The sequence below is a fragment of the Oncorhynchus keta genome, chromosome 9, assembly GCF_023373465.1.
Source record: "Oncorhynchus keta strain PuntledgeMale-10-30-2019 chromosome 9, Oket_V2, whole genome shotgun sequence".
Classification (NCBI taxonomy): domain Eukaryota; kingdom Metazoa; phylum Chordata; class Actinopteri; order Salmoniformes; family Salmonidae; genus Oncorhynchus; species Oncorhynchus keta.
Window position 1 is genome coordinate 26,866,209 of NC_068429.1, and position 24,074 is coordinate 26,890,282.

Sequence of the window (24,074 nt, forward strand, 5' to 3'; positions counted from 1 at the left end):
AGTGTCTGCTAAATGGCATATATACAGTATATTATATATTATTATATTGAGGGCATGGGAAACTTAGTGTCTGAGATAGTAAAAAACTCAGACAAAAATATAACTATTTTCTGTCCCTCTTTTTTCTTTCTTTCTCATTCTCTTTAGTTTCTCCTCCAAAGGGCCTGACCGTAACAGAGGTCACCACTGAGACAGTGGACCTGACCTGGAATAATGAGATGCTGGTGACAGAGTATCTGATCACTTACGTGCCAAATGGTCCTGGGGGTCTGTATCAGGAGTTCACAGTGGGCGGAGACAAGACTGCTGCCACTGTCAGCGAGCTGGAGCCTGGCATCGAGTACCTGATCAACGTCTATGCCATCCTCAGCAACAAAAAGAGCATCCCAATCAGCGCCAGGGTGGCCACATGTAGGTCATGCCCGTTTAACGAGGCTTGCGTGATAAGACATCTTGCCTAAGATGTGAGAACTTGGGTCTCTGAGCAGTCTGGGTTCATGGGAATGTGATCCACGTTAGAATTATTATTTTTTTAAACAAACATTTGCATATTAACTGTAATCAGAATGCTATTCAGTCCAGTGGACAAAATTTCACAGCACAATGTTTACACAAGGCTTTCTTTTTAAGGTGATTCCAACACAACCACTAGATTTGACTGATGCTTAACAAGTTTTGAAACCACACACTGTCTCGATGCACAATATCTTGTCATCAGGCATAACATATTATTGTCTCTCGCTCTGTCCTGCCAGATCTGCCAGAACCAGAAGGCTTGAAGTTTAAATCGGTGAGGGAGACCTCAGTAGAGGTGCTGTGGGATCAGCTGGACATTCCTTTTGATGCCTGGGAGCTCTACATCCGCAACACGGTCAGTCTGTCTATGTCTCTTTGCAATCTCTCCACAAGTGATGTCTGCTGGGTCTTGCCTAGAATTCCACTAAACAGCAGGGACAAGATGACAGATTTTCACAAGCTGGCTTTGTTCTTTTAGTGAGGAGATCTTGAAATACTTGGCTATTTATCATGTCCAGTGAAGTAGCAATAACTATCAGGGTTGGGGTCAGTTCAGTTTTCAATTAAGACAACTCAAAATAACAAGGTTAAAAATTAAACATACACGATAAACCACAAATTGTTATTACACTATTGAAGCGTGCTGTACTTTACACTTTAAAGAATGAGGCTGATGTGAACCGGTACGTGGAAAATAACTGCATTGCCTCAGATCACAAATCTGGGGGCTTATTATTACTGGCACGTTTTCTGCTCAGCTGCTAATGGCAAAGGTCTGGGCAGCCATAACCCATAATACCCTTCATATCGTTCCCAAGTTCATTTTCACAAAGGGCTGTATCCTCGTTATAACAGCAGCCAGCAGCCAGGACATGCTCAGCACTGTTTATTGCTAATCCCATTCTCCTCAGCGCTTGGGCTTTATTGCCCCATACATAAAATGTAAGGACCTGTAATCCATGATCAGCACTTCATCCCTATTACTATGGGCCAAATGGGCTTTGTTTGTAGCATTCTAATCTGAGGTAATCAAATACCTGCTAAAATAACCATGAGAAATTTTAATATTGTAGCAATTGTTATTGTTTAACTCAACATTAACTGTGTGAAATATTGATTTTGTTGATCCAAAGGACAAATTGACGTGGCTTACCTCAGCTTGCTTGTTGGATATGTAAGTAGGCTATGTAGCATGTATGAATCCAGAAATGGTATATTAAAAACAGTATGCATTTGTCCTTTCAGAAAGAGGAGAGTGGGAAAACCCTTACCACCCTTCCATCCTCCCAGACCTTGTATGAGCAGACGGGGCTAGGTCCCGGTCAGGAGTACGAGGTTTCAGTGGGCGTCATCAAGAACAATACCAGGGGACCTCAGTCTACTAAAATCATCACTACCAGTAAGCTTATGTAATGTTTTTTCCCCCTAGTCAAATGCAGATCTGCATGTGCAAACTGGGAAGCCAATTCTTCTGACATTGTCATGCCATGCATGAATGAATCTAAAGCAGGCTTCTCCCACTCATCCTGGCGACCACCCACATCCCATGGGGTGGATAAGGAAAATGCCTACACCTCACAAATCACACAAGCAGACAGAGAAATTGAACAGACCAATTTAACTGTCAATCATGGCGTGAGGATTAGATGGAAAAAGTGTCTAAACCCCCATTGTCGTTTCACACAGTCCAGTTTAACAGTATTTTTTGCAAAAGTGAACAATGCTGAGTCTCAGCCTGTATATTACAATAGAGAGAATTTGTATCTTTCAAGGAGCCCTACCATAAGCTTCTACTGCCAACTGTTTAGTCCATACATTAAGGTCAAATGGGTTTCTAGCGTGAACTATGCTACCTCGTCTATGGAAAAGCCATTTCATTAAATATTCCATGTTGATGGAGCCTATAAATATATCTTCTCCTGACTTGTTCATCATTTATTTATACAGGCTTTAAGTTCAGCACAGCTTTCAAGAATGAGGAATGAAGAAGTAGGTGATTTATACAGTGTGAACCTATGGCTTATTTCACCCGGTGAAGTCACCACAGCATGGAATTGAGAAACTTCTCCTGTGAAAATAAACACAGTAACTTACCAGAGGTCCTGTCAGAACACAGATCAGTGAAATCACATACCAAACAGTCAGAGTAACCAAACTGTTAATTACATTTGTTATGCCATAATTGTAACAGTGTTATGCAGGTCTTAAAATGTAGTTAAAGTAAAACCAATACTCCTTGTGTCCTTGTGTCTGTAGCCCAAAGGGAGGATTTAAAACATGTGTGTGATCATTGTCCATGACAAACAGCACATACTTTCACCCTTTTAATTCCTTGTGATTGAATCCGTATTTTAGCTGAGTTGACTGAGAACACATTCTCATTTACAGCAACGACCTGAGGAATAGTTACAGGGGGGAGGAGGGTGGGTGAATGAGCCTGCAATAGTCATCCTTAACATATTGTATTCCTTGGGTCCCTTTCCCCCAGGGATTGATGGGCCCAGGCAGGTAGAGATGCGTGACGTGACAGACAGCTCAGGCTTGGTCACCTGGTTCCAACCCGTGGCTCAGGTGGATGGTGTCACCGTGTCCTATGGCCCCAGCTCCGACCCCACAGAGAGGACCAGTGTGGACCTGTCCACCTCAGACAAACAGTACAGCATTGACAGCCTCAGCCCAGACACTGAGTACCAGGTGTCCCTGGTCTCCAGGAGGGGAAACAGCACCAGCGATCCAGTCACTGAGATATTCACCACAGGTTGGGGCTTTATTTTATCCACTTCTGATAAGTGCACTCCTGATAAGTGCAAACTGTGTTTGAGCACACTACAATTTTACAGTCCCAATTCAATTCCATTCCAGTCCATTCTTTTAAGTGTACCTGATAACAGGTACACTTGGATTGATCAAGAGTTCACTGTCAACAGTCTTTATTATATTCCTTTCTTCTTCTTGCATTGTTACAGACCTGGACTCTCCTAAGGACCTGCAGCCACTGGGCCAGACAGACAACAGCGTCACACTGGAGTGGAAAAACAGCCGGGCAGACGTTGACAGCTACCGGGTGAAGTACAGCCCTATCTCTGGGGGTTCCCATGGCGAAGAGGTGTTCCCCCGTGGGCCAGGAGGCAACACTCAGGCAACTATCACTGGTGAGTGTCAACCATGACCAAATCCCAACATGCAATTATGTCAGTCGAAGGTATAAGGGCTTTTTTCAAGATAGGATTCGCTATGACTTTGTTACTCTTGATGTCAATTCAATCAGGTACTCAAATCCTTCTCTGTTCTGCTCGATTGCAGGACTGAATCTAATCAGGTACTCAATTCATCTCTGTTCTTCTCCATTACAGGATTGAAGCCGGGTACAGAGTACGGAATTGGTGTGACCGCCATGAAGAACGAGAGGGAGAGCCTGCCTGCCACCACAAATGCAGCAACAAGTGAGAGCATACGTTGACACGTTTTCATAGGATAGCCACTGTTCAACAGCAGCCCAAATATCCACCACCATAAGTGACCACAGACACTCTGCAGTCGTAGATATATACATATATATAAATAACTTTCAATGCGACAGATTATTAGGGAACAATATGAGGCAAACATAGGTGCGTTATGAGGTTCTGATGTTTCTAAGTGGTTTGGGAAACAATCTTCAAACCTCAGAACTATCATAAAACAGAATGAAATATGAAAGCACTATACTATCCATTGTTAAAACAGAAGAATTATGTTTGTACTTTCACTACACTATGAATTGTACCTAAGGCTTGATAATCACTGATTGAAAGCTTTATACCACTTTCCTCCACAGACCTTGATGGGCCCAAGGACTTGGAAGTGAGCGAGTCCACAGAGACCAGCATGACGCTGGTGTGGAAGAGACCCCGAGCCAAGATCCCCGTCTACAGGCTGGTGTACATCTCCAAGGATGGCCGGAGGGAGGAGGTGGAGGTCCCTGGAACAGCCACCTCCTACAACCTAAACAACCTGACCCCCGGAATGATGTACACCATCACCCTGGTTGCTGAGAAGGGCTCAAAGAAGAGCACACCTGCCACCCTGTCCGCATCTACAGGTGAGGGTTGAAACAGAATCTTCACAACTGACTCCACCCTCGTATTGCAAGGCACAAATATGTGTGGTTGATCCTTTAAGAAAGTAGTTTCAGTTCTGCTCTCTGCAAATAGCAATTTTCCAGTATACAATAATATTTTGCCAATTTGAAGTCACAGATTTGGTTTCAGGTCTGGGTAAAAAACATAGTCTCTTGTGGGAAACATTCAGCAAGTGCTAAACGTATGGATCCTATTGTACTGCTAACAGTTTTGAATTGCATTTTATAATCCTAAGAGATAAAGATATCTGTAACAGCTTTACCAATCCAAACATATTTCACAACACAAGCTCTTGGGAGTGAAATCATTTCCTCATATACATACCAATACTTGACAGAAGAATGTGGAATTACTAAGGGCAAGGGTCCGGTAGTTGTAGGCTGTAACTTACTTTATTTGTTGGGACAAAAATAGACAACACTGAGGCCAACAGTAACAGTGCAGAAAGACACACAATCTCTAAATGTCTTCCTTATCTGAATTTGTGCCTTTGTGTTTCTCTTGTAGCCTCTTTCACGTTTTACATAGCCAACCCTGCCCCTGAGCTTACCACTCCCATAGGCTCGGAGGACAATATCATTAGTTTTGTGTCGTTAGACCCCTCTGACCCAGACCTACAGATCTCAGGGATGGGGCTTGAGCTCGAGGATAAGCTGGGAGAGCTGACTGTCTCAGTTGTAACGTCCGAAGGATTTGAACTTTCGTGGGAACCAAAGGCACATGTTGTCTATGATAGTTATATTTTAGAATGTAGAGACACTCTGGGATTATGGGATGTAAAAGAGGTCCATCTCCATGGAGATGCCAAAGGTTCTAGATTTCAAGGCCTGAGGGAATCCACAGAATATCGAGTAAAGCTTTACGGAGTAAGCAATAGCCAAAGATCCTCTCCGCTTGAAGCAGTCACAGTTACAGGTATATGCTTTACTTTTGGGCTGCATGCCTTCAGTACAATAGATATCCCTTTGTTGTTGAACATTGCTCATTTTAAGTCTGCCTGGATAGCAAAGTCAGGATTTGAACAAAGGAGTTGAGAAATTCAAAACCAAACCTTTCACGTTTTGCATGATGGTATTGTGATTTTCAACTGCAGTGGATCAGTACGCATGGCATGATATTAGAGGTTTGAGATAATACCATCTTTACAAAATGGCCATTTGGCTTCCTCCCATCAAGTCACTTCTTGCATGCTGAGGACGGCAGTCCTAAAACGGAAAGTGTTGCTTTCAAACTATGAAGAGGAATCCATGCCTTCTCTATACCAGAGAAATTCAGATGAAGGACATTACTAAAATTGGTTATAGCAAATATAGCAATGGATACTGGGACTGTAAATGCTGTTATTTGCAGGGCATAATTTGCGGCTTTCTGTCAGCAACAATACTATCTATTGGTTGTTTAAAAACACGTTGTGGCACCCCCCCCCCCCAAAATAGGTTTGTTATCAGAAAAGTTGATACCTTCTAGCTGAAGAGATAAAGCATTAAGAAAATCAGTGAATTCCATGGAATGGCAATTCAGAGAGGTTACAATGTCTCCAGTGTTTCCCTGCAGATCAGCATGACATCCAGAAAAGTCGATTAGACTACATTTGCACACCAATTTCCTCCTTCATTGGAGTTTTTAAAAGCACCCAATTTGTTCTCTGTATGTCTGTGCCAACAAACTCATCCACTTCACTGTCATTGCTTGCGATCCCATTCACATTGCATTTTCATTCTGAAATGTTTACAGTATTGCTTGCAAAGGACAATGTTAAAATAGCATATTATGCATCTTGAAACAACAAGACATGAATCAAACTCTAAAGTGTTCAACCAGGGTTCTGTTCCAATATCCATGCTTGCATAGTACACTAGTGGTGACCTAATATGGATATTGGAACAAAAACAAAGTTGTAGGATAACTTTGGCAATGCATGGCTTCTTCATCCATTTGAAGTGTACTGGGTACTGTCACTACGGTGGACTATTCGGAACCTTCAAAAATTAATGGCCCTCGTTCAAGGGCCATTAATACATGAGCTGCTCAGTGTAAATGTACGTCTCCGATGCATGTGGAAGTTTATGGTCCCTGACAACAAGAACCTGTACAGCACCATAGAGAGAAAATGGTGATGAATGCAGAATTATTCCTTCCAAACCTCAATGGGAGAAAGTTAGACAAAAGACAATATACCTTTTGTTACTGTAATCAATCATTATGCTTTTGTGGGTACTTATGTTAATCTTTTACTCTACCAGTTATTTCTTCTAACCAGATCTTCTTCCCACAGGTTAACCACTCTTTTTGTTTTTCTTCTGCTCCTTTAGAGGTTACAGGTTACACATTTAATCCTTTTGAATGTACTTTCATTTAGCACCCAAGTCTACCTCTACTGATGTAGTCGCTCTGAGTGTCAAAAGTGCTCAGACGACACAGTCTCCTGACACAGGAGCTGTTCATCCAACAGTCCTTCCCCTGGCTCCTCTGATCACAGAGGGGCCTACATCTACATCTCTGTACCCCACGGGGGACATCCCCTCTGGGGCTGAATCTGAACCAGAGGCCTCCAGCCTGGAGACGCTAGGGGACCTCAATGTCACAGACGTGAGCCCCACTAGCGTAAGGCTAGCCTGGTCAGCCCCAGATGAAGCCTTTGATAGCTTTTTGGTGGAGGTGAATGCTCTGTCAGGGATGGCACAAGCTCATGTGACCACGGTACCAGGAAGTGCCAGGAAGACCCTTATAGAAGGCTTGTCCCCTGGGACACGTTATGAGGTTTCGTTGTATGGGAAGGTGGAGGGGGAGCAGTCTCTGCCTCTTCATGCTTTTGCCAATACAGGTACATGGAGCAGTGATTCTTTGCCATAGACATCCATAACCATCGGTCATCTTTCTCTCCATCCCCCTCTCCATCCTAACCTTATACATGTCATACATCCTCCCATTCATCCATCTGTCTTTGTATTCGTGTGTTCTGTGTCATCATAACTGACTAAGAAAGTGCTGCTGAAACACATCACAGTTTAATCCCTGCAATACATTGTATAGTTGATGTGAAATATATGGAATATATAAAGCAGGGTTCCCTAATTTGCGGCCCGCGGGTGATTTTATTTGTTGTTGTATTTTATTTTTTAATTGTCGGACATAAAAGACTGTAAAACCTCCCGCAAATCAACTCCAAGTGATTTCAATTTTGTAAATCTATTCCAAAGTATTCCCACACATAATAAAGAGATACATGTGATCGTATACAAATGTAAGCAAGGTTTGAAATTTGTTTGGGCTTCTTGCGGTCAATTTGCAGTATACAAATTATTTGTAATTATGTTACGGCCCCCTAACCATCCGCTCAAGAAAGAAATCGACCCTTGGCTGAATCTAGTTGATGATCCCTGATTATGGGATATAAAACATAATATGATGTGAAATATCGATTTTTGATATATTTCATATAGTGTATATTTTATTGACTGTACTATGATCTGTTTGTCTGCTAGAGGAGCTGAGGCCTGTGGTGGCCAACCTCACAGTCTCTGACGTGACATGGGACAGCTTCAATGTGTACTGGACTCCCGAGGACGGGGAGTTTGAGAGCTTTGTCATTGAGGTGACAAACTTAGAGGGAGGTCCAGAGAGTGAGAACCTCACCCTGTCGGCTGATGCCTTCAACCTGGGCATTTCTGGCCTGAGTCCTAACACTTTGTATAGGATTGGCCTGTACGGGCTCCACCAGGGCTCCTTCCAGGAGCCGGTGTATACTGAAGCCACTACAGGTACCTATGAATGGAGGTGGCCCCCAAGGTTCTGTTCTTATCCCTCTCTTTACTTTTTCTTCACTGTGCCTTTTGAGCAATTTCTCTCTATTCCAGTTGGGATCTGTGGTGAACAGCATACACACACACCTGCCTGTTTCCATTCACATGCAAGCATCCACAGCACTGCACGTAGCAAGCAAGATCACTGACGTAACCCTTCAATTGAGCCTTTTTACCAATGTTTCATTCTAACAACACCATGCCATGTGTCATTCTTACCCTCCAGCCACTGTGTCAGTCTTTCACCACAGGGCAGGGTGCTGGGCATCACCCACACAAACCCTTACCTTATAACTGAAACAAGCAAGCTACCCGCAAGTGACCAACCTCACCCTGTCTCGCCCCCTCCTCACATTCCTGAGTGCATGAAGCCCCCCCCCCTGCCATTACATGCATCGTGGTGAGTTTTTATGTGCTGCAATGATTGCAAAAGAAAACCAAACAACACCTCCTCCCCCCCATCCACATTAAACAGTGTCCATTCGCCATCATTCCATCAACCCCCATCCTCACAGACTGAGTAATTAACCTATAGCTTGTTTGCCTGTTGGAGTCATGCTTTAACTGAGTGGCCAGAACGGCTGAGTGACATTAGAGGCCTATGTATTGGTTTCAGTACGAGAGAGACTGGAAATGTAGGCCTAATAGTATACAATGAACAATGGAGGCTGCTGAGGGGAGAACAGCTGGCTGGAAAGGAGCAAATGAAATGGCATCATACACCTGGAAACTATGTGTTTGATGTATTTGATACTGCTCCAGTCATTACCATGAGCCTGTTTCTCCCCAATTAAGGTGCCACCAACCTCCTGTGACAATGAATACTATGTACTGTGTGTGTGTTGTAACAACATTAACTCCTCTTTTAGATATTATATTTGTGAAACATTGTTTATTCCTACTATAGTGCAACAAAACAGCAACTTATTGTCCTACTCAATGTAATGTGTGTGCATGATTTGAACTTGTTTGTGAATGTCTCTTGCACATAAGTGTTTTCCTTTCCCTTGTCAACAAACCCTTCCAAAGGAATGGAGGGTTTTTAACTTCATCACCCATCCATATTATTAACATCATAAGTGAATGGCTCTCCTGCTTGGGTTTGGCAATGTACTATCTCACCAACAACATGTCTACTGTCTTCTAGCCCAGGGTTCTCCAACTCCTGTCCTGCAGAGCTACTGAGTATCCATGCTTTTGTTCCAGCCCAGCACTAACTACAGGCTACAATTGTTTACTATTTGAAACAGGTGAGTTAGTGCTGGGCTGGAACAAAACCTTACATTACACACCCAGTAGCTCTCCAGCACCAGAGTTGGACACCCCTGCCTTACGTCACATTTTGACACTAAATTCCACCGTACACTTATGTCAAAAAGCATACTTGTCAAGTCTAGCAAATCAAGTCAAATCAAGTCAAATCCTGTTTACTTTCTTTCTCTCTCCGGCACTTTGGCTATCTGTCACTTTCCCTGTTTGTGTCTATATCAATGTCTTACTCTGTCTTGTCTGAACAAACACTGAACAAAACATGCACATCTATTTTTAGAATAGGAGCTAGTCCTGACCTGGCTTAAATTGGAATAATGATGATATCACTTACACTTTATATGGCACAAATGCTATTATTATTCATGTCACACATTATGATGAGTACTGATGTGTTACACTGCAATATATTTTTACCTTTCTTTAGTCTTCACCACATCCCCAAAAGCTTGCCGTTGTATTGTCAGAAATTAAATGTGCATGTCATTCATTTTTCATTATATTCAAAGACTATCGAGAATGGCAGGTGTGAGGTGAGTGCCATGTGAAATTGCACTTATTATTCTCATTTATCTTTGATAAACAAAATCATCTACAATCTATTATCATCCCCTAAGATAGATAATTGAATATGTAGCAGCCAAACGAGTGAATTCATAGGCAATAGGCATATTGCTTTTAACATTTTAGCTTATTTAAAAATCCAATAACTGTTTCTTCCTTTAGTGAGCGAGCCAGTGGTTGGCAATCTGTATGTATCTAATTTAACGTCAGAGAGTTTCTCCATCTCCTGGAATGGCACTGAGGGAGAGTTTGACGGTTATGTCCTGGAGATTATTGATTCAGATTGGCTGAAGGAGCCAAAGGAATATAACATATCCCAGAATGCAATGTCTCATGACATCACAGGGCTAAGGCCCAGCACTGACTATATAGCCTACCTCACTGGGATTGTCAAGGGATCACGAACCCATGCCGTCAGTATTATTGCATCAACAGGTATTTCTATTTTGTTTGTTTTGTTTATTTCTAAAGCCAGAACGAGCGCATGATCACTTTGCTTCATATTGAAGTTTGCAATGCTTTTCTGATCATTTTTCTTGAGCACACATACTTATTATATAAAATACACATGACTACCCATTGACTTCATTATAATCTGGGTCACTTGAAGTTTTTGACACTGGATTAAATGGAAAACAGTTAATTGAGGGGACAAAAGGATAGTAACAGTGTGCCACCCTTAAAAAAATGAATGAATGCTGACTTTTCTCTCCTTTGTAGCTGCAGAGCCTGACTTGTCCAGGCTAGTTGTTTCTAACGTTACCTCAGACAGACTTTCACTGTCATGGAGGAGAGGGGAGAAGGCTTTTGATAACTTTATAGTAGAAGTCAGAGAGTCTGCTTTGCCCTCGCAGGCCATGGGCCGCACCCTGCCTGGAGCGGCTCGCACCACAGTTATGACTGGCCTCAAAGGGAGTACAACCTACGACATCAAACTGTACGCTAGCTCCGCTGGACAGAATACACAGCCCCTATTCGCTGTAGTCACCACAGGTATTGCATCGCATGTATTTTTTCTCCATATGTTACATTATAACATATTATAATTCCGAATTCAAAAGCTATTACTCTTAACTAGCTCATGAGTAGTCAAACCCCGACTATGAAAATAATCATAACTTTATAGTTTCAGCCATAGTACTAGACTGTCAAACAGATAACGTCTAAATTTTATATCACACTCCTCATCTCCCCTAATTCAAAATCACTGTTCTCTTTTGTCCAGAGGCAGTCCCACAGTTGGGCTCAATAGCTGTGTCCGAATCTAGCCACGATAACTTCACCCTGTCCTGGGGCACAGTGGCTGGTCACTTTGATGGCTTTGTCATCCGGGTCGGTGACCCTGAACAGCTGTTTGATACACTGGAGTTCACGCCGTCTGGCGAGGTCCGTAACATTACAGTCACTGGCCTAGTGGACGCCACTGACTATGACATTGAACTGTACGGTATTTCTCATGGGCGCCGCACCCCTTCTGTTTTAGCCCATGCCGTCACAGGTACTATGTCATTTACTCAAATCTTACCACTTATGTTGAAACACTGACAGGGTGGAAATGTGTGTCCCAGTAGCCAAAGAATTACACATGAACTCTCCAGGGACCCACCCAGGTTTAAGCGGGACAAATTTGCAGGCTTTGAATAGTGTTCAAGTGAACATTACAAAGAGGCGTGATGGATACAGTATTCTTGGATGAGGATCTTTACTTTATTGTTTCAACACCCCCTTTTATCTACATGACATGTCCACCGTTTTTAATTAAGAGTTTGTCACCCATTTATAAACATGATATCAATCTATTTAGGCTATGTGCATGACTAGATTCTCCTAATTGAATTGGGGCTCTACAAGTCAAAGGGCCAACTGCGCCGAAGACAACAATTACTTTTGCAATCATTGCACACATCAACTACCATATGTATTCTCACCACGTCTTACCCCTCCTCTACCCGACCCTAATACCCCCCCCAAAAAAACTCCTGCTCCCTCCAGCATCATTACCCAAAGTGGAAAACTTGACCATTTCTGAGATCACCCCATTCGGCTTCCGCGTGTCCTGGAGGGCGCATCATCCTCAACACCAGGAAGGGGCTCCCTCTACTGGTGGCTTCGGCCACTTTCACATAGTGGTGTCAGACTCAGGCTGGCTACTGGAACCTCAGGAGTTCATTGTCCCTGGCAACCAGAGCTTCTTGGACATCTGGGGCCTGATCACTGGCATAGGCTATGAGGTCAGGCTGACTGGGGTATCCAGTACTGGGCTGGTCTCCCGCCCACTGACCACAGTGGCTGTGACAGGTACCACCCACAGAGGCGTCATGGCTGTTGAAAATGAGGGGGCATGAGCCCCCTACCAATTTGATCAATTTGTAGATAAAAGGTATACAAGATATAGATGATTTTTCTCACAATTCATTGAAATACATTGAATTCGGTCATCAGTGCCCCCTCAAAAAATAAGGTGCATGATGCCTCTGGCCACACTACACACACTGTAGGCTGAAATTCTAAGATGCACACAAGTAACTTGGAGTTAGGATTCGGCCCTGTACAAAGAGGCTTCTCCATCACAGTGAGGTGTCACTTGGGACAGCTTGAGGGATTGGTCACTATTCAGTCGAAGTGAAAACACAGGTTTACTTTACTTACTCAAGGGGTGATTGATTCCCAACTTGTATTTTTACTGTATCACAACAAACTAGTAGGCCTTTCCACTGTAATCTTCTGAGAAAGGATGAAATATTAATGCCATCAATGCTTTACTTTGGTGGGGAAGCCTCAACACACAACCCTACTACCTCCTCCAACATCTCACTTACTTTTCCAGAGCAATCTGATTACTCTTAATATTTTCTTCATCCTCTTCATGTTTGAAGCATCATGGAGGTCTTGCCTGTGTTTTCAGTTTGAAGCTTAATTGTTACAGCGAAGAAGTGTGTGGTGCTCTGCTTTTTCCTCTCTCCAAAATATGAAAATATGTTTTCATATTTTAAACTGTGTTTTCCCCTCAGATTTCGCATAATGTGACACTGTGAACGTTACGGTGTAAAGGATGTCATTTTCAGTGGACACATATCACTGTCACTAAGAATTGTTTGAGGTAGGCTAAGCAAGCAATATCTAAGTTTCACCTGTAAATATTAGACTGATAAGGCGTTTAAAAAACAGTCTTTATTTCCAGTTGAAAATGTCTGAGGATGGTAATGGATCATTGATTGGATAGTAGGCGTAGCCTATAAGTAGGAAAACACAGACAAATCAACATGGCATTTTCAGCATGAAATGTCAGTTGACCTAACCACTCGTTTTCTTATTTACCTTTGAATGCACTGAATGCAGGGCTGGCATTGAGGATGCATGCGGTATGGATGGATTGTTTTGGCCAAATCCTTGGCTTGATGCAACAATCATGGAGAATAGTAATTGTGGATGTTGACTTGCTAATTGACGTCAATAAATGTTCTCCACAACCATGAACGTGTCTATTACTCAATAAAATAACAAAGGAATGCAAAGCACCTTGACGATTTGAAAGCATGTCCGAGTGGTGGTAGCCAGTTCATGAGAATTTAACCAAAAACTAGGAGTCCTACTCTCTCACCTTTTCCATCTAGTCGCCGAAAGTTGCTGTCATCAAATTTGTTTTCTAGTAATTGGGTGAATGTTTCTCGACAAATACGTCGAATTGAATTCTCTTTCCAACCAGAGGCTGAGCCAGAAGTGGAGCACATGTTTGTCTCGGACATCACTTCAGACAGTTTCCGCCTGGCCTGGACCGCAGATGAAGACATGTTTGATAGATTTGTGATCAAAATTAAGGACTCCACAAAGTTTGCGCATCCGCAAGAAGTCAACGTCCTTGGTGACGAGCGAACCAAGATTTTAACGGGACTCACCGGCGGCACCGAGTACGAAATCGAGCTGTACGGTGTCACTTTGGAACAGCGCTCCCAACCAATTACCGGTGTTGCTCGAACAGGTATTTAAATAAAGGGCCTATTTTCTGACAATCTGAACTATCAGTAAATGTCAAAGCACAATGTGGTCTGCATCTCACATCTCTCGTCTGATTTCTCTGGAAACAGGTGTCTTGATTACAAGATGCAATACTGATCTTTGTTTTGACTGGGTTTTGTAATAATACCTTTTGTTTTTACTGGTTTTCTTTTCCAAGGGGTATGCCTTCAGGGATATATCTAAATGCCACTGATAATTATTTTATGTATTAATAGTTCTAGGCCTGTGAGCATCAAGGTACCAAACAAGTGGCTCCTGAGGGGTGCAGCGGTCTAAGGCACTGCATCTCAATGCTTGAAGTGTCACAACAGACACCCTGGTTCTAATCCAGGCTGTATCACAACCGGCTGGGATTGGGAGTCCCATAGGGTGGCGCACAATTGGGCTAGCGTTGTCCGGGTTTGGCTGGTGTAGGCCGTCATTGTAAATAAGAATTTGTTCTTAACTGACTTGCCTAGTTAAATAAAGGTTACATTAAAAAAATTGGCTTTGCATGTCTCTTTTTCCCCATATGATATACTTTTCAGGAATATGGAGACACATGTTTTTGCATTAGATTGTGCTGCTTCTTATGCTTGGATTTAAATGCAGCTCAAAGTCCATGTGTTCTGATGCCCATTATAGACCAATTTTCATAGCCTATACATTTTACTGGCCACTAAACTGGTTAAATTGTGGTTACTAAACTGGTAAATTTTTTTGTAGCATGTTTGACAAAAGTTTAATGGTTTGGTTCATGCATTGAAATGTGCTCCCTAAAGAGCACAGTTTTTTTTTTGCATTTTGGGAAGTGTGATACTGATGCACCCCTGTTGATCTGTAGATTGCAGTGGGTTTCAATCTTACTCTGGCTGGGGTGATTGTGGTGGGCCTTTGTTGGTTTTCAGCAAATATGTTTTCTCACTGGAATTGTGTGTGTCTTTGTGTGCCTTTCTGATTTGTCAGTGTGTATATTGACACACCATAGGGCAATAGGCCTATTCCGTTGAATAAACTGACCTCAGTAAAATCGATTCCTGATCAAAAATCAAACTCAAACAGATCAATCTAACTTTTCTCATTTTTTGCTTGCCTTTTTAACCCTGACCCCATCGCTGTGCCAGGCCTGGGTGCTCCAAGAGGCATCCGCTTCTCTGAAGTGACTGAGTCCTCGGCCATAGTACACTGGATCATGCCTCGTGCCAGAGTGGATAACTACCGCATCATTTATGTGCCTCTCCAAGGAGGTGAGTGAATAGCCTCATATCTTATAGTGGCAGTAAAGTCTACCCATTATAATAAGGATATTGGACTGCGTGTATATAGTACTTTAGGCCTCAAAAGGGCTTCATGTGGCATGGGGGGAGGAATTTCCTCTCCTCCAGTATTTTTCAAATTGGACAAAGCACTCTCTCTAGTGGAATATAGAGTAATCACACGGTTTCTTCACACAATAATTTACACTAGTGTAGAACTGTGAATATCTGCAGCTGCTACCAGGGAAGGAAAGGAAACCAGTTCCTTAAAGTGGATTTAGCAGTACGATTTAACAGCACCATTTAACATTTATTTACTTCAGGATAGAAGAACGTAAAGTAGCATAAATGCAATATTTTCTCTCATCAACAGGCAGCCCAATGACAGTGCTAGCAGATGGGACTGAGACCCAGGCCATGTTGCCTAACATGTTGCCAGGAGTGACCTATCAGGTCACCATCTTTGCTGGGAAGGGCCTGGAGGAGAGTGACCCGGGGACAGAGAACATCACCACAGGTGTCCGACTACTCTTTAGCATACATTTACACATTTGACCTTTTACTAAATACATTAAATGATATAATACGTTTGCATTCAAGTCACAGAGCTATGAGGAGGATAGACAGAAGTCTCTGTGTCATGCATAGACATTATGAGCATTTCATAAATCATTAGCTTCATACATTCATACTCAACAGCACATATGGTCCTCCTCTACTCTGTCCACCCCAGTCAATTATTCCAGGAAAAAGTATGACATCATTGCATTGGGTTGTTTGCAGGTCATAATATTGTCAGTACAGGTGTTTGTTTTCTGAAGCTGTTGTGGCTACAGGCCTATGTGTGTAACAAAGCTGTGTATTTTCCTCCTCCTTAGCTCTGGACAGGCCTCAAGCTCTTTCTGCTGTCAACGTCACTGACACGACCGCCCTGCTGCTATGGCAACCAGCTCAGGCCACTGTCGATGGCTACGTCATCACCTACAGCGCAGATTCAGGTTTGTGTGTGTTTCACAAGAGGCCCAAGGCACAGATTGCCAGGAGCTGACATGTATTTATGTACATGATGTATTTGTATCAATGGTATCCCTCATCACTAGCCAAAGAGACACAGCACAATAGGACTGTTGGTGGTGGTAACCGGGTGGTGATATTGTCTCTTTCCTCTGCTGTCTGCAGTGTCCCCAGTGATGGAGCACGTTTCTGGGAACACGGTGGAGTTTGAGATGGGCTCCCTGGTCCCTGCCACACACTACACAGTAGGGGTGTACGCCATGAGGGAGGCACAGAAGAGTGGCACCATCACCACTGAATTCACAACGGGTAGCTCTCCAATCAGATGCTTCATATAGGAGCATTGGGTCTGATTTTCAAACAACAATCAAACTGTGTAATATTTTATTGTTCATAAATTCAATGAAGTGCAGTATTGTATTGTTCATGAATTCAATATTAAGACATCTGTGATATCATGATTATTATTATTATTTTTTTTTTTTTAATTTTACCCATTTTTCTCCCAAAATTTCGTGGTACGGGCTCAGGAGAGACGAAGGTTGAAAGTCATGCATCCTCCGATACACAACTCCGACCACTGCTTCTTAACACAGCGCGCATCCAACCCGGAAGCCAGCCGCACCAATGTGTCGGAGGAAACACAGTGCACCTGGCTACCTTGGTTAGGAGTCACAGGAGTCACTGGTGCGCGATGAGTCAAGGATATCCCTACTGGCCAACCCCACGGACCTCCCGGTCGCGGCCGGTTGCGACAGAGCACGAACCCAGAGTCTCTGGTGGCACAGCTGGCGCTGCAGGCCACCCGGGAGGACCTGTGATATCATTGTTTAACACGTTTAACATGTGATCCTTCCACTTTCCTGTTTGTGTCTGTAGATGTGGATTCTCCTCGTGACCTGGCGGCCACTAATGTCCAGACAGACGGTGCCACTCTCACCTGGAAGCCTCCGCGTGCCGCCATCACCGGATACATCCTCACCTTCACCTCACCCGACGGCACAGTCCGGGTACGGGTTTATGAGTCCGCACACTGGCCCCCACTATCGATCATCAATGGCTATTTTACAGCTACATTTTCCAAAGTGCTTTACATTATGAATAAAGATTGATTTGATTTGAATACAGGAAGTTGCCCTGAGCCCTACAGCCACATCGTACAGCATGAGTGAGTTGAGTGGCTCTTCAGAGTATAGCGTCAGGCTACAGGCCATCGCTGGAGCCCAGCGGAGCCGCCACGTCACCAATGTCTTCACCACCAGTAAGTAGACTGCTACACACACCACTTCCTTCCCCTCACAGCTTTACAATGGGAAGATCTCAAGTGATGCTCTATTTCCTATGTAGTGCACTGTTCTTGATGTGTGTGTGTGTGTGTGTGTGTGTGTGTGTGTGTGTGTGTGTGTGTGTGTGTGTGTGTGTGTGTGTGTGTGTGTGTGTGTGTGTGTGTGTGTGTGTGTGTGTGTGTGTGTGTGTGTGTGTGTGTGTGTAGTTGGAGGATTATACAGATACCCTAAGGACTGCTCGCAGGCTCTGCTGAATGGAGATACGATCTCTGGCACCTACAACATCTACCTGGGAGGGGACGAAAGCCAGCCCATCCAGGTCTACTGTGACATGACCACGGACGGAGGAGGATGGATGGTGAAGAACACACACACACGCACGCACACACACAAAGTTTAAACTCCAGGTTTGATTGGATTGACCTTTACATGGTTGTGATAACACTGAAGCCAAACCACTGACATCAGGGCTTGTATATGAAAGGTTCTGTCAACTCTCTTTACAGGTGTTCCTGAGGCGCCAGAATGGAAATCTGGAGTTCTTCAGGAACTGGAAGAATTACACCGGTGGCTTTGGGGACATGAATGATGAATTCTGGTTTGGTGAGTCCACATCTCTCCACCCTTCCTTTATTTGGATTTTATTTTCTCCCTTTATTCAGTATTTGTGGCCAATGCGGAAGTCAAACCACAATCATGGGGTTGCATCACCATGCTCCAACCAATTGAGCCATAGGAAACAGGAATGGCACTGTGATGTCATTTCCTGTCGTTTCAGGTCTGGCCAACCTCCACAAGATGACGGCATCAGGCCAGTACGAGCTGCGTGTGGACCTGAGGGACAACGGGAAGTCGGCCTACGCTCAGTATGACAAGTTCACCATCGCAGAGCCACGTAGCCGCTACAAGATATACTTAGGAAGATATAGCGGCACAGCAGGTAAGGACAATTATAATAATAGCTGTGTTTATTAGTGCTCCTGCATAGAAAATCTAGTCAGATCTAACTTGATTAAAATTCCATTGAAATATACCAATACACTTTACAGTAAAAAAAAGTTACAATAAAAGACACAATATAACTGTGATTGAACTATCCATATTTCTTCTCACCAGTCAATGTGTTTTTCTTGTTTCCTAGGTGACTCTATGACCTATCACCATGGTCGGCCCTTCTCCACGTACGACAATGACAACGACATTGCAGTAACCAACTGTGCACTGTCCTATAAGGGTGCCTTCTGGTACAAGAACTGCCATCGTGTCAACCTCATGGGAAAATATGGTGACAATAGTCACAGCAAGGTACAAAAAGTGTGGCCTACAATGTATTGACTTCCTTTCTGCTATCACAAAGTGTGTGTGTGTATGTGTGTGTTTGTACGTGTGCGTACATTATATTATTGTCAGAGTATGAAACAAGATTATTACATGTATTATTTATTACACATGCACACATATTTTGAAATACTGGGGTGTGTAAAATGTAAACATGTTTAAAAAAGTATACCTTTTTTCAGGGTATCAACTGGTTCCATTGGAAGGGACACGAGCATTCAATCCAGTTCGTCGAGATGAAGATTAGACCCGTCAACTTCAGAAACGTTGAAAGCCGACGGAAAAGATCATAGACTTAATACCTGTACATGGTTATATTGTAAAGATATGTGGTGGAGGGTTTGGAATGGTCAGAATAGGCACTGTTGTGTGTTTGATTTGTTTTATTGTTTGCGTTCATTGGAGAATGCTCAAGCCAAGTATGGCTCCTTATATTATGTCCAAAGATATTTGAATATGCCAATTAAGAATAAGGCAGTTTGATTATGAAATGTGAAACAATGAATGGAGATTTCCGTTACACTTATTTTTATGGTGAGGGTAAAAAGAGTCCTACTGTAAGTTTCACTCTCGCTCTTATGTTTTATTCTCCCACACTGTTACGTTCTCTTTCTGGCAGTCGATAAAAAAAACTGTATGAGCACCGTTAAGCTTTTCAACTAGGCACATAGAAATAATAACGTGTCTTTATGCCACATCCCTCAGTCTCCCCAGACGTTGAGGGGACGGGGAAATAATAACGTGTCTTTATGCCACATCCCTCAGTCTCCCCAGACGTTGAGGGAAGGGGAAATAATAACGTGTCTTTATGCCACATCCCTCAGTCTCCCCAGACGTTGAGGGAAGGGGAAATAATAACGTGTCTTTATGCCACATCCCTCAGTCTCCCCAGACGTTGAGGGAAGGGGAAATAATAACGTGTCTTTATGCCACATCCCTCAGTCTCCCCAGACGTTGAGGGAAGGGGAAATAATAACGTGTCTTTATGCCACATCCCTCAGTCTCCCCAGACGTTGAGGGAAGGGGAAATAATAACGTGTCTTTATGCCACATCCCTCAGTCTCCCCAGACGTTGAGGGACGGGGAAATAATAACGTGTCTTCATGCCACATCCCTCAGTCTCCCCAGACGTTGAGGGACGGGGAAATAATAACGTGTCTTTATGCCACATCCCTCAGTCTCCCCAGACGTTGAGGGAAGGGGAAATAATAACGTGTCTTTATGCCACATCCCTCAGTCTCCCCAGACGTTGAGGGACGGGGAAATAATAACGTGTCTTTATGCCACATCCCTCAGTCTCCCCAGACGTTGAGGGACGGGGAAATAATAACGTGTCTTTATGCCACATCCCTCAGTCTCCCCAGACGTTGAGGGACGGGGAAATAATAACGTGTCTTTATGCCACATCCCTCAGTCTCCCCAGACGTTGAGGGACGGGGAAATAATAACGTGTCTTTATGCCACATCCCTCAGTCTCCCCAGACGTTGAGGGACGGGGAAATAATAACGTGTCTTTATGCCACATCCCTCAGTCTCCCCAGACGTTGAGGGACGGGGAAATAATAACGTGTCTTTATGCCACATCCCTCAGTCTCCCCAGACGTTGAGGGACGGGGAAATAATAACGTGTCTTTATGCCACATCCCTCAGTCTCCCCAGACGTTGAGGGACGGGGAAATAATAACGTGTCTTTATGCCACATCCCTCAGTCTCCCCAGACGTTGAGGGACGGGGAAATAATAACGTGTCTTTATGCCACATCCCTCAGTCTCCCCAGACGTTGAGGGACGGGGAAATAATAACGTGTCTTTATGCCACATCCCTCAGTCTCCCCAGACGTTGAGGGACGGGGAAATAATAACGTGTCTTTATGCCACATCCCTCAGTCTCCCCAGACGTTGAGGGAAGGGGAAATAATAACGTGTCTTTATGCCACATCCCTCAGTCTCCCCAGACGTTGAGGGACGGGGAAATAAAGCTATCAAGGTTAAAGGAAAATTCCACTCAAAAACAATATTTTTGTCCACTGTTGATACAGTCCTACAATGCTTTGCATGTCAGCAGATACGTTTTCAAGATACTGGACTTTCAAGAAGCAAAGTGTCACTTGCCACATCAGCATAATGATGTAAAACGCATCGTATGATGCCAAACGCATCATTATGATGATGTGACAAATGACACTTTGCTTCTTGAAAGTCCAATGTCTTCGAACCTTGCCTGCTGACCTGCAAAACATTTTGGGACTGGATCAAAGGGGGATGAATGAAAAAAAATACAAAAAAATAGTTTCCTTGTACAGACCTGAGGGCAGGACTGACTAAACGGGGTATCGTTTGTTTCATATTGAGTGATTGATATTTCAAATAAAATTTTATATTATTTAAACCTATTGGAATTCATTAACAGTATGTCCACAAATACAACAAAGCAGGACAACTATTCTTGAGAAGATTATGGTAGTGATTTTAACCACTGACATCATTGAATACCGGTTTAAATTATGTCTGACATTTTTTTTCAACTGAATAAAAAACAGATGCCTATATGAAACCCTCAATACAATAAAATATACTTTGTTAAAAGGTGTCAGCATTTTTCTTGCTGCCAATGTCAAACATACCTGTTTCTTTACTTAATAGTTTCCCTTCAACAGCAGATGGCAGTGTTGAGTGTTCATGTGTTCATGCCTTAACCATGAGAAAAGTACTCATCAGTATGCATCACACAGATTGAGAGCATATTAACCTCACTAGGGTATGTGGGATACTAGCGTCCCACCTGGCCAACATCCAGTGAAATAGCAGAGTGCCAAATTCAAAAACAGAAATACTCATAAAATAAGCCTAAAATAGCAAAAGTATTCAACAAACAATAATACACATCAATTTACTAGACTACTTCTGTAAAAGTGTCTCTTTAATGTTGTCTTTTTGTAATCTAGGGTAAACAATAAAAAAGTAAGCTAAAATCAAAAGGATTAAATATGCTGTGGTATCATGTACCTACAGAGTGATAATATCAAATATTGATATTTTGGTAAGGGGGACATGTGAAAGCAGTGAAGAATGTAGAGCAGCAGATAGATAGCAGATTGATAGCTAGGGGGGCCAGCCTGGTCTGGGATCATGTGGTTCTACAGGTCAAGTCAGAAGAATCACTCATGTATCCCTATCTCCTCATGTTAAAGGCTTAAAGGCCCATGACTTAATTTGAAAAACCACATAACGGCAGCCCGGTCACTTTCATGTTGACCCATACAGAATAGAAAAAATACATCTGACGCAGGTATCAATTTATGACAGTAATGTAGGTGAAGAAAAACATGGTGTGAAATAGTTGCAAAGACTATAAGGCTGTGTTTACTGAAAAGTCCCTGGTTGATATTGTGAGCATTTATCATATACCATGTACATGTAGCACACAAACTAACATCCAGCACACAGGCAAGCATTCCCTTTCGGTAATGCCATGATTGGATGATAATATTACTAAACAGTAATACAGAACAATAATATTTCATAACTAGGCCTGGATGAAATCAGCTTTTTGATCAAGTTTATTTGTCTGCCTTTTTAATCCATTAGATGAAATGTACTGTATTGCAGTGTTTTGATTGATGATTTCAAATCCTACTTGAGGGGTTTAAGGAAATTCTTATTTAATCTGTCTGTATTCATAACATATGAACTTGGGTTGCAGGAAATTTCCACTGGGACATCTTATAGAGACTTTACCTGATTGCATGTACTGAATACATTATTGTCCATTTAATTTATAGGGCAATGCATAGTTACCTCCCACCCCATCGGCAAATACACATTAGAATAGAACAAAAATATTATTACGCAACATAATTAACAGTTAGACACATATATCATACATTGTCACACAATTATGAAATAGAACATCTCTATGGTTGCAGATAAATAGGGTCAACAAGTTCAGGTCAACAAGTTCAGTAGACCAAATACTGGCATGTTAGTTGACAAATTAATGGATATTTAATGGATAATGTACTGTATGTCAATAATTCTACAGTTGGATATGTGCCTTCATCACATCCTATTTTTGGTCCAGATTCTGGGTACTGGTGGATGCCATTCATTCCTTGGAAGTTCAGTTCTTTGCCAAGGACATTTCAATTCTCTCACACTAGACAAGTTCTAACAGCTTCCTTTGTATCTGTGGTGGAATCTGACTGAGAGCAGCTGGGTTCATGCCGACAAGTGTTGAGTATATAATAATTTGAAGAGGCGACTCTGGAATGCTGGCCTTCAAGGCAGAGTTGCAAAGAAAAATCCATATCTCAGACTGGCCAATAAGATAAAATGGGCAAAAGAACACAGACACTGGACAGATGAACTCTGCCTAGAAGGCCAGCATCCCGGAGTCGCCTCTTCACTGTTGACATTGAGACTGGTACTTTACGGGTACTATTTAAAGAAGCTGCCAGTTGAAGACTTGTGAGGCATCTGTTTCTCAAACTAGACACTCTAATGTACTTGTCCTCTTGCTCAGTTGTGCACCGTGTCCTTCCACTCCTTTTTCTATTCTGGTTAGGGCCAGTTTGCGCTGTTCTGTGAAGGGAGTAGTAAACAGTGTTGTACAAGATCTTCAGTTTCTTGGCAATTCCTAGCTTGGAATGGCCTTCATTTCTCTGAACAAGCATAGACATGAGTTTCAGAAGAATGTTCTTTGTTTCTGGCCATTTTGAGCCTGTAATCGAACCCACAAATGCTGATGCTCCAGATACTCAATTAGTCTAAAGAAAGCCAGTTTTATTGATTCTTTAAGCAGAACAACAATTTTCAGCTGTGCTAACATAATTGCAAAAGGGTCAATGATCAATTAGGCTTTGTGTGTACTGGAGTGATGGTGGCTGATAATGGGCCTCTGTACGCCTATGTT

At 42.8% G+C, this 24,074-nt stretch overlaps 1 protein-coding gene across 6 annotated transcripts in view; it reads left to right on the top strand.

Annotated features, from left to right (window-relative positions):
- Positions 1 to 21,750, top strand: part of tnca (tenascin Ca) — a 45,741-nt gene extending 23,991 nt beyond the window's left edge. Inside the window, exons 4-29 of one of the 6 annotated variants that reach the window (XM_035775793.2) lie at positions 148 to 411; positions 756 to 871; positions 1,762 to 1,915; positions 3,005 to 3,274; positions 3,483 to 3,668; positions 3,870 to 3,959; positions 4,334 to 4,597; positions 5,145 to 5,552; positions 6,997 to 7,461; positions 8,123 to 8,398; positions 10,436 to 10,708; positions 10,994 to 11,266; positions 11,499 to 11,771; positions 12,266 to 12,571; positions 13,980 to 14,252; positions 15,394 to 15,516; positions 15,899 to 16,042; positions 16,404 to 16,523; positions 16,705 to 16,848; positions 17,419 to 17,549; positions 17,668 to 17,800; positions 18,032 to 18,183; positions 18,332 to 18,428; positions 18,604 to 18,765; positions 18,967 to 19,130; positions 19,346 to 21,750. In XM_035775793.2, the coding sequence (XP_035631686.1) occupies positions 148 to 411; positions 756 to 871; positions 1,762 to 1,915; positions 3,005 to 3,274; positions 3,483 to 3,668; positions 3,870 to 3,959; positions 4,334 to 4,597; positions 5,145 to 5,552; positions 6,997 to 7,461; positions 8,123 to 8,398; positions 10,436 to 10,708; positions 10,994 to 11,266; positions 11,499 to 11,771; positions 12,266 to 12,571; positions 13,980 to 14,252; positions 15,394 to 15,516; positions 15,899 to 16,042; positions 16,404 to 16,523; positions 16,705 to 16,848; positions 17,419 to 17,549; positions 17,668 to 17,800; positions 18,032 to 18,183; positions 18,332 to 18,428; positions 18,604 to 18,765; positions 18,967 to 19,130; positions 19,346 to 19,456 (5,372 nt within the window). In that variant the 3' untranslated portion in view covers positions 19,457 to 21,750. The remainder of the gene's footprint in view (positions 1 to 147; positions 412 to 755; positions 872 to 1,761; positions 1,916 to 3,004; positions 3,275 to 3,482; positions 3,669 to 3,869; positions 3,960 to 4,333; positions 4,598 to 5,144; positions 5,553 to 6,996; positions 7,462 to 8,122; positions 8,399 to 10,435; positions 10,709 to 10,993; positions 11,267 to 11,498; positions 11,772 to 12,265; positions 12,572 to 13,979; positions 14,253 to 15,393; positions 15,517 to 15,898; positions 16,043 to 16,403; positions 16,524 to 16,704; positions 16,849 to 17,418; positions 17,550 to 17,667; positions 17,801 to 18,031; positions 18,184 to 18,331; positions 18,429 to 18,603; positions 18,766 to 18,966; positions 19,131 to 19,345) is intronic. The other 5 variants (XM_035775794.2, XM_035775795.2, XM_035775796.2 and 2 more) reach the window with 5 other exon arrangements.
- Positions 21,751 to 24,074: the final 2,324 nt, after the last annotated feature.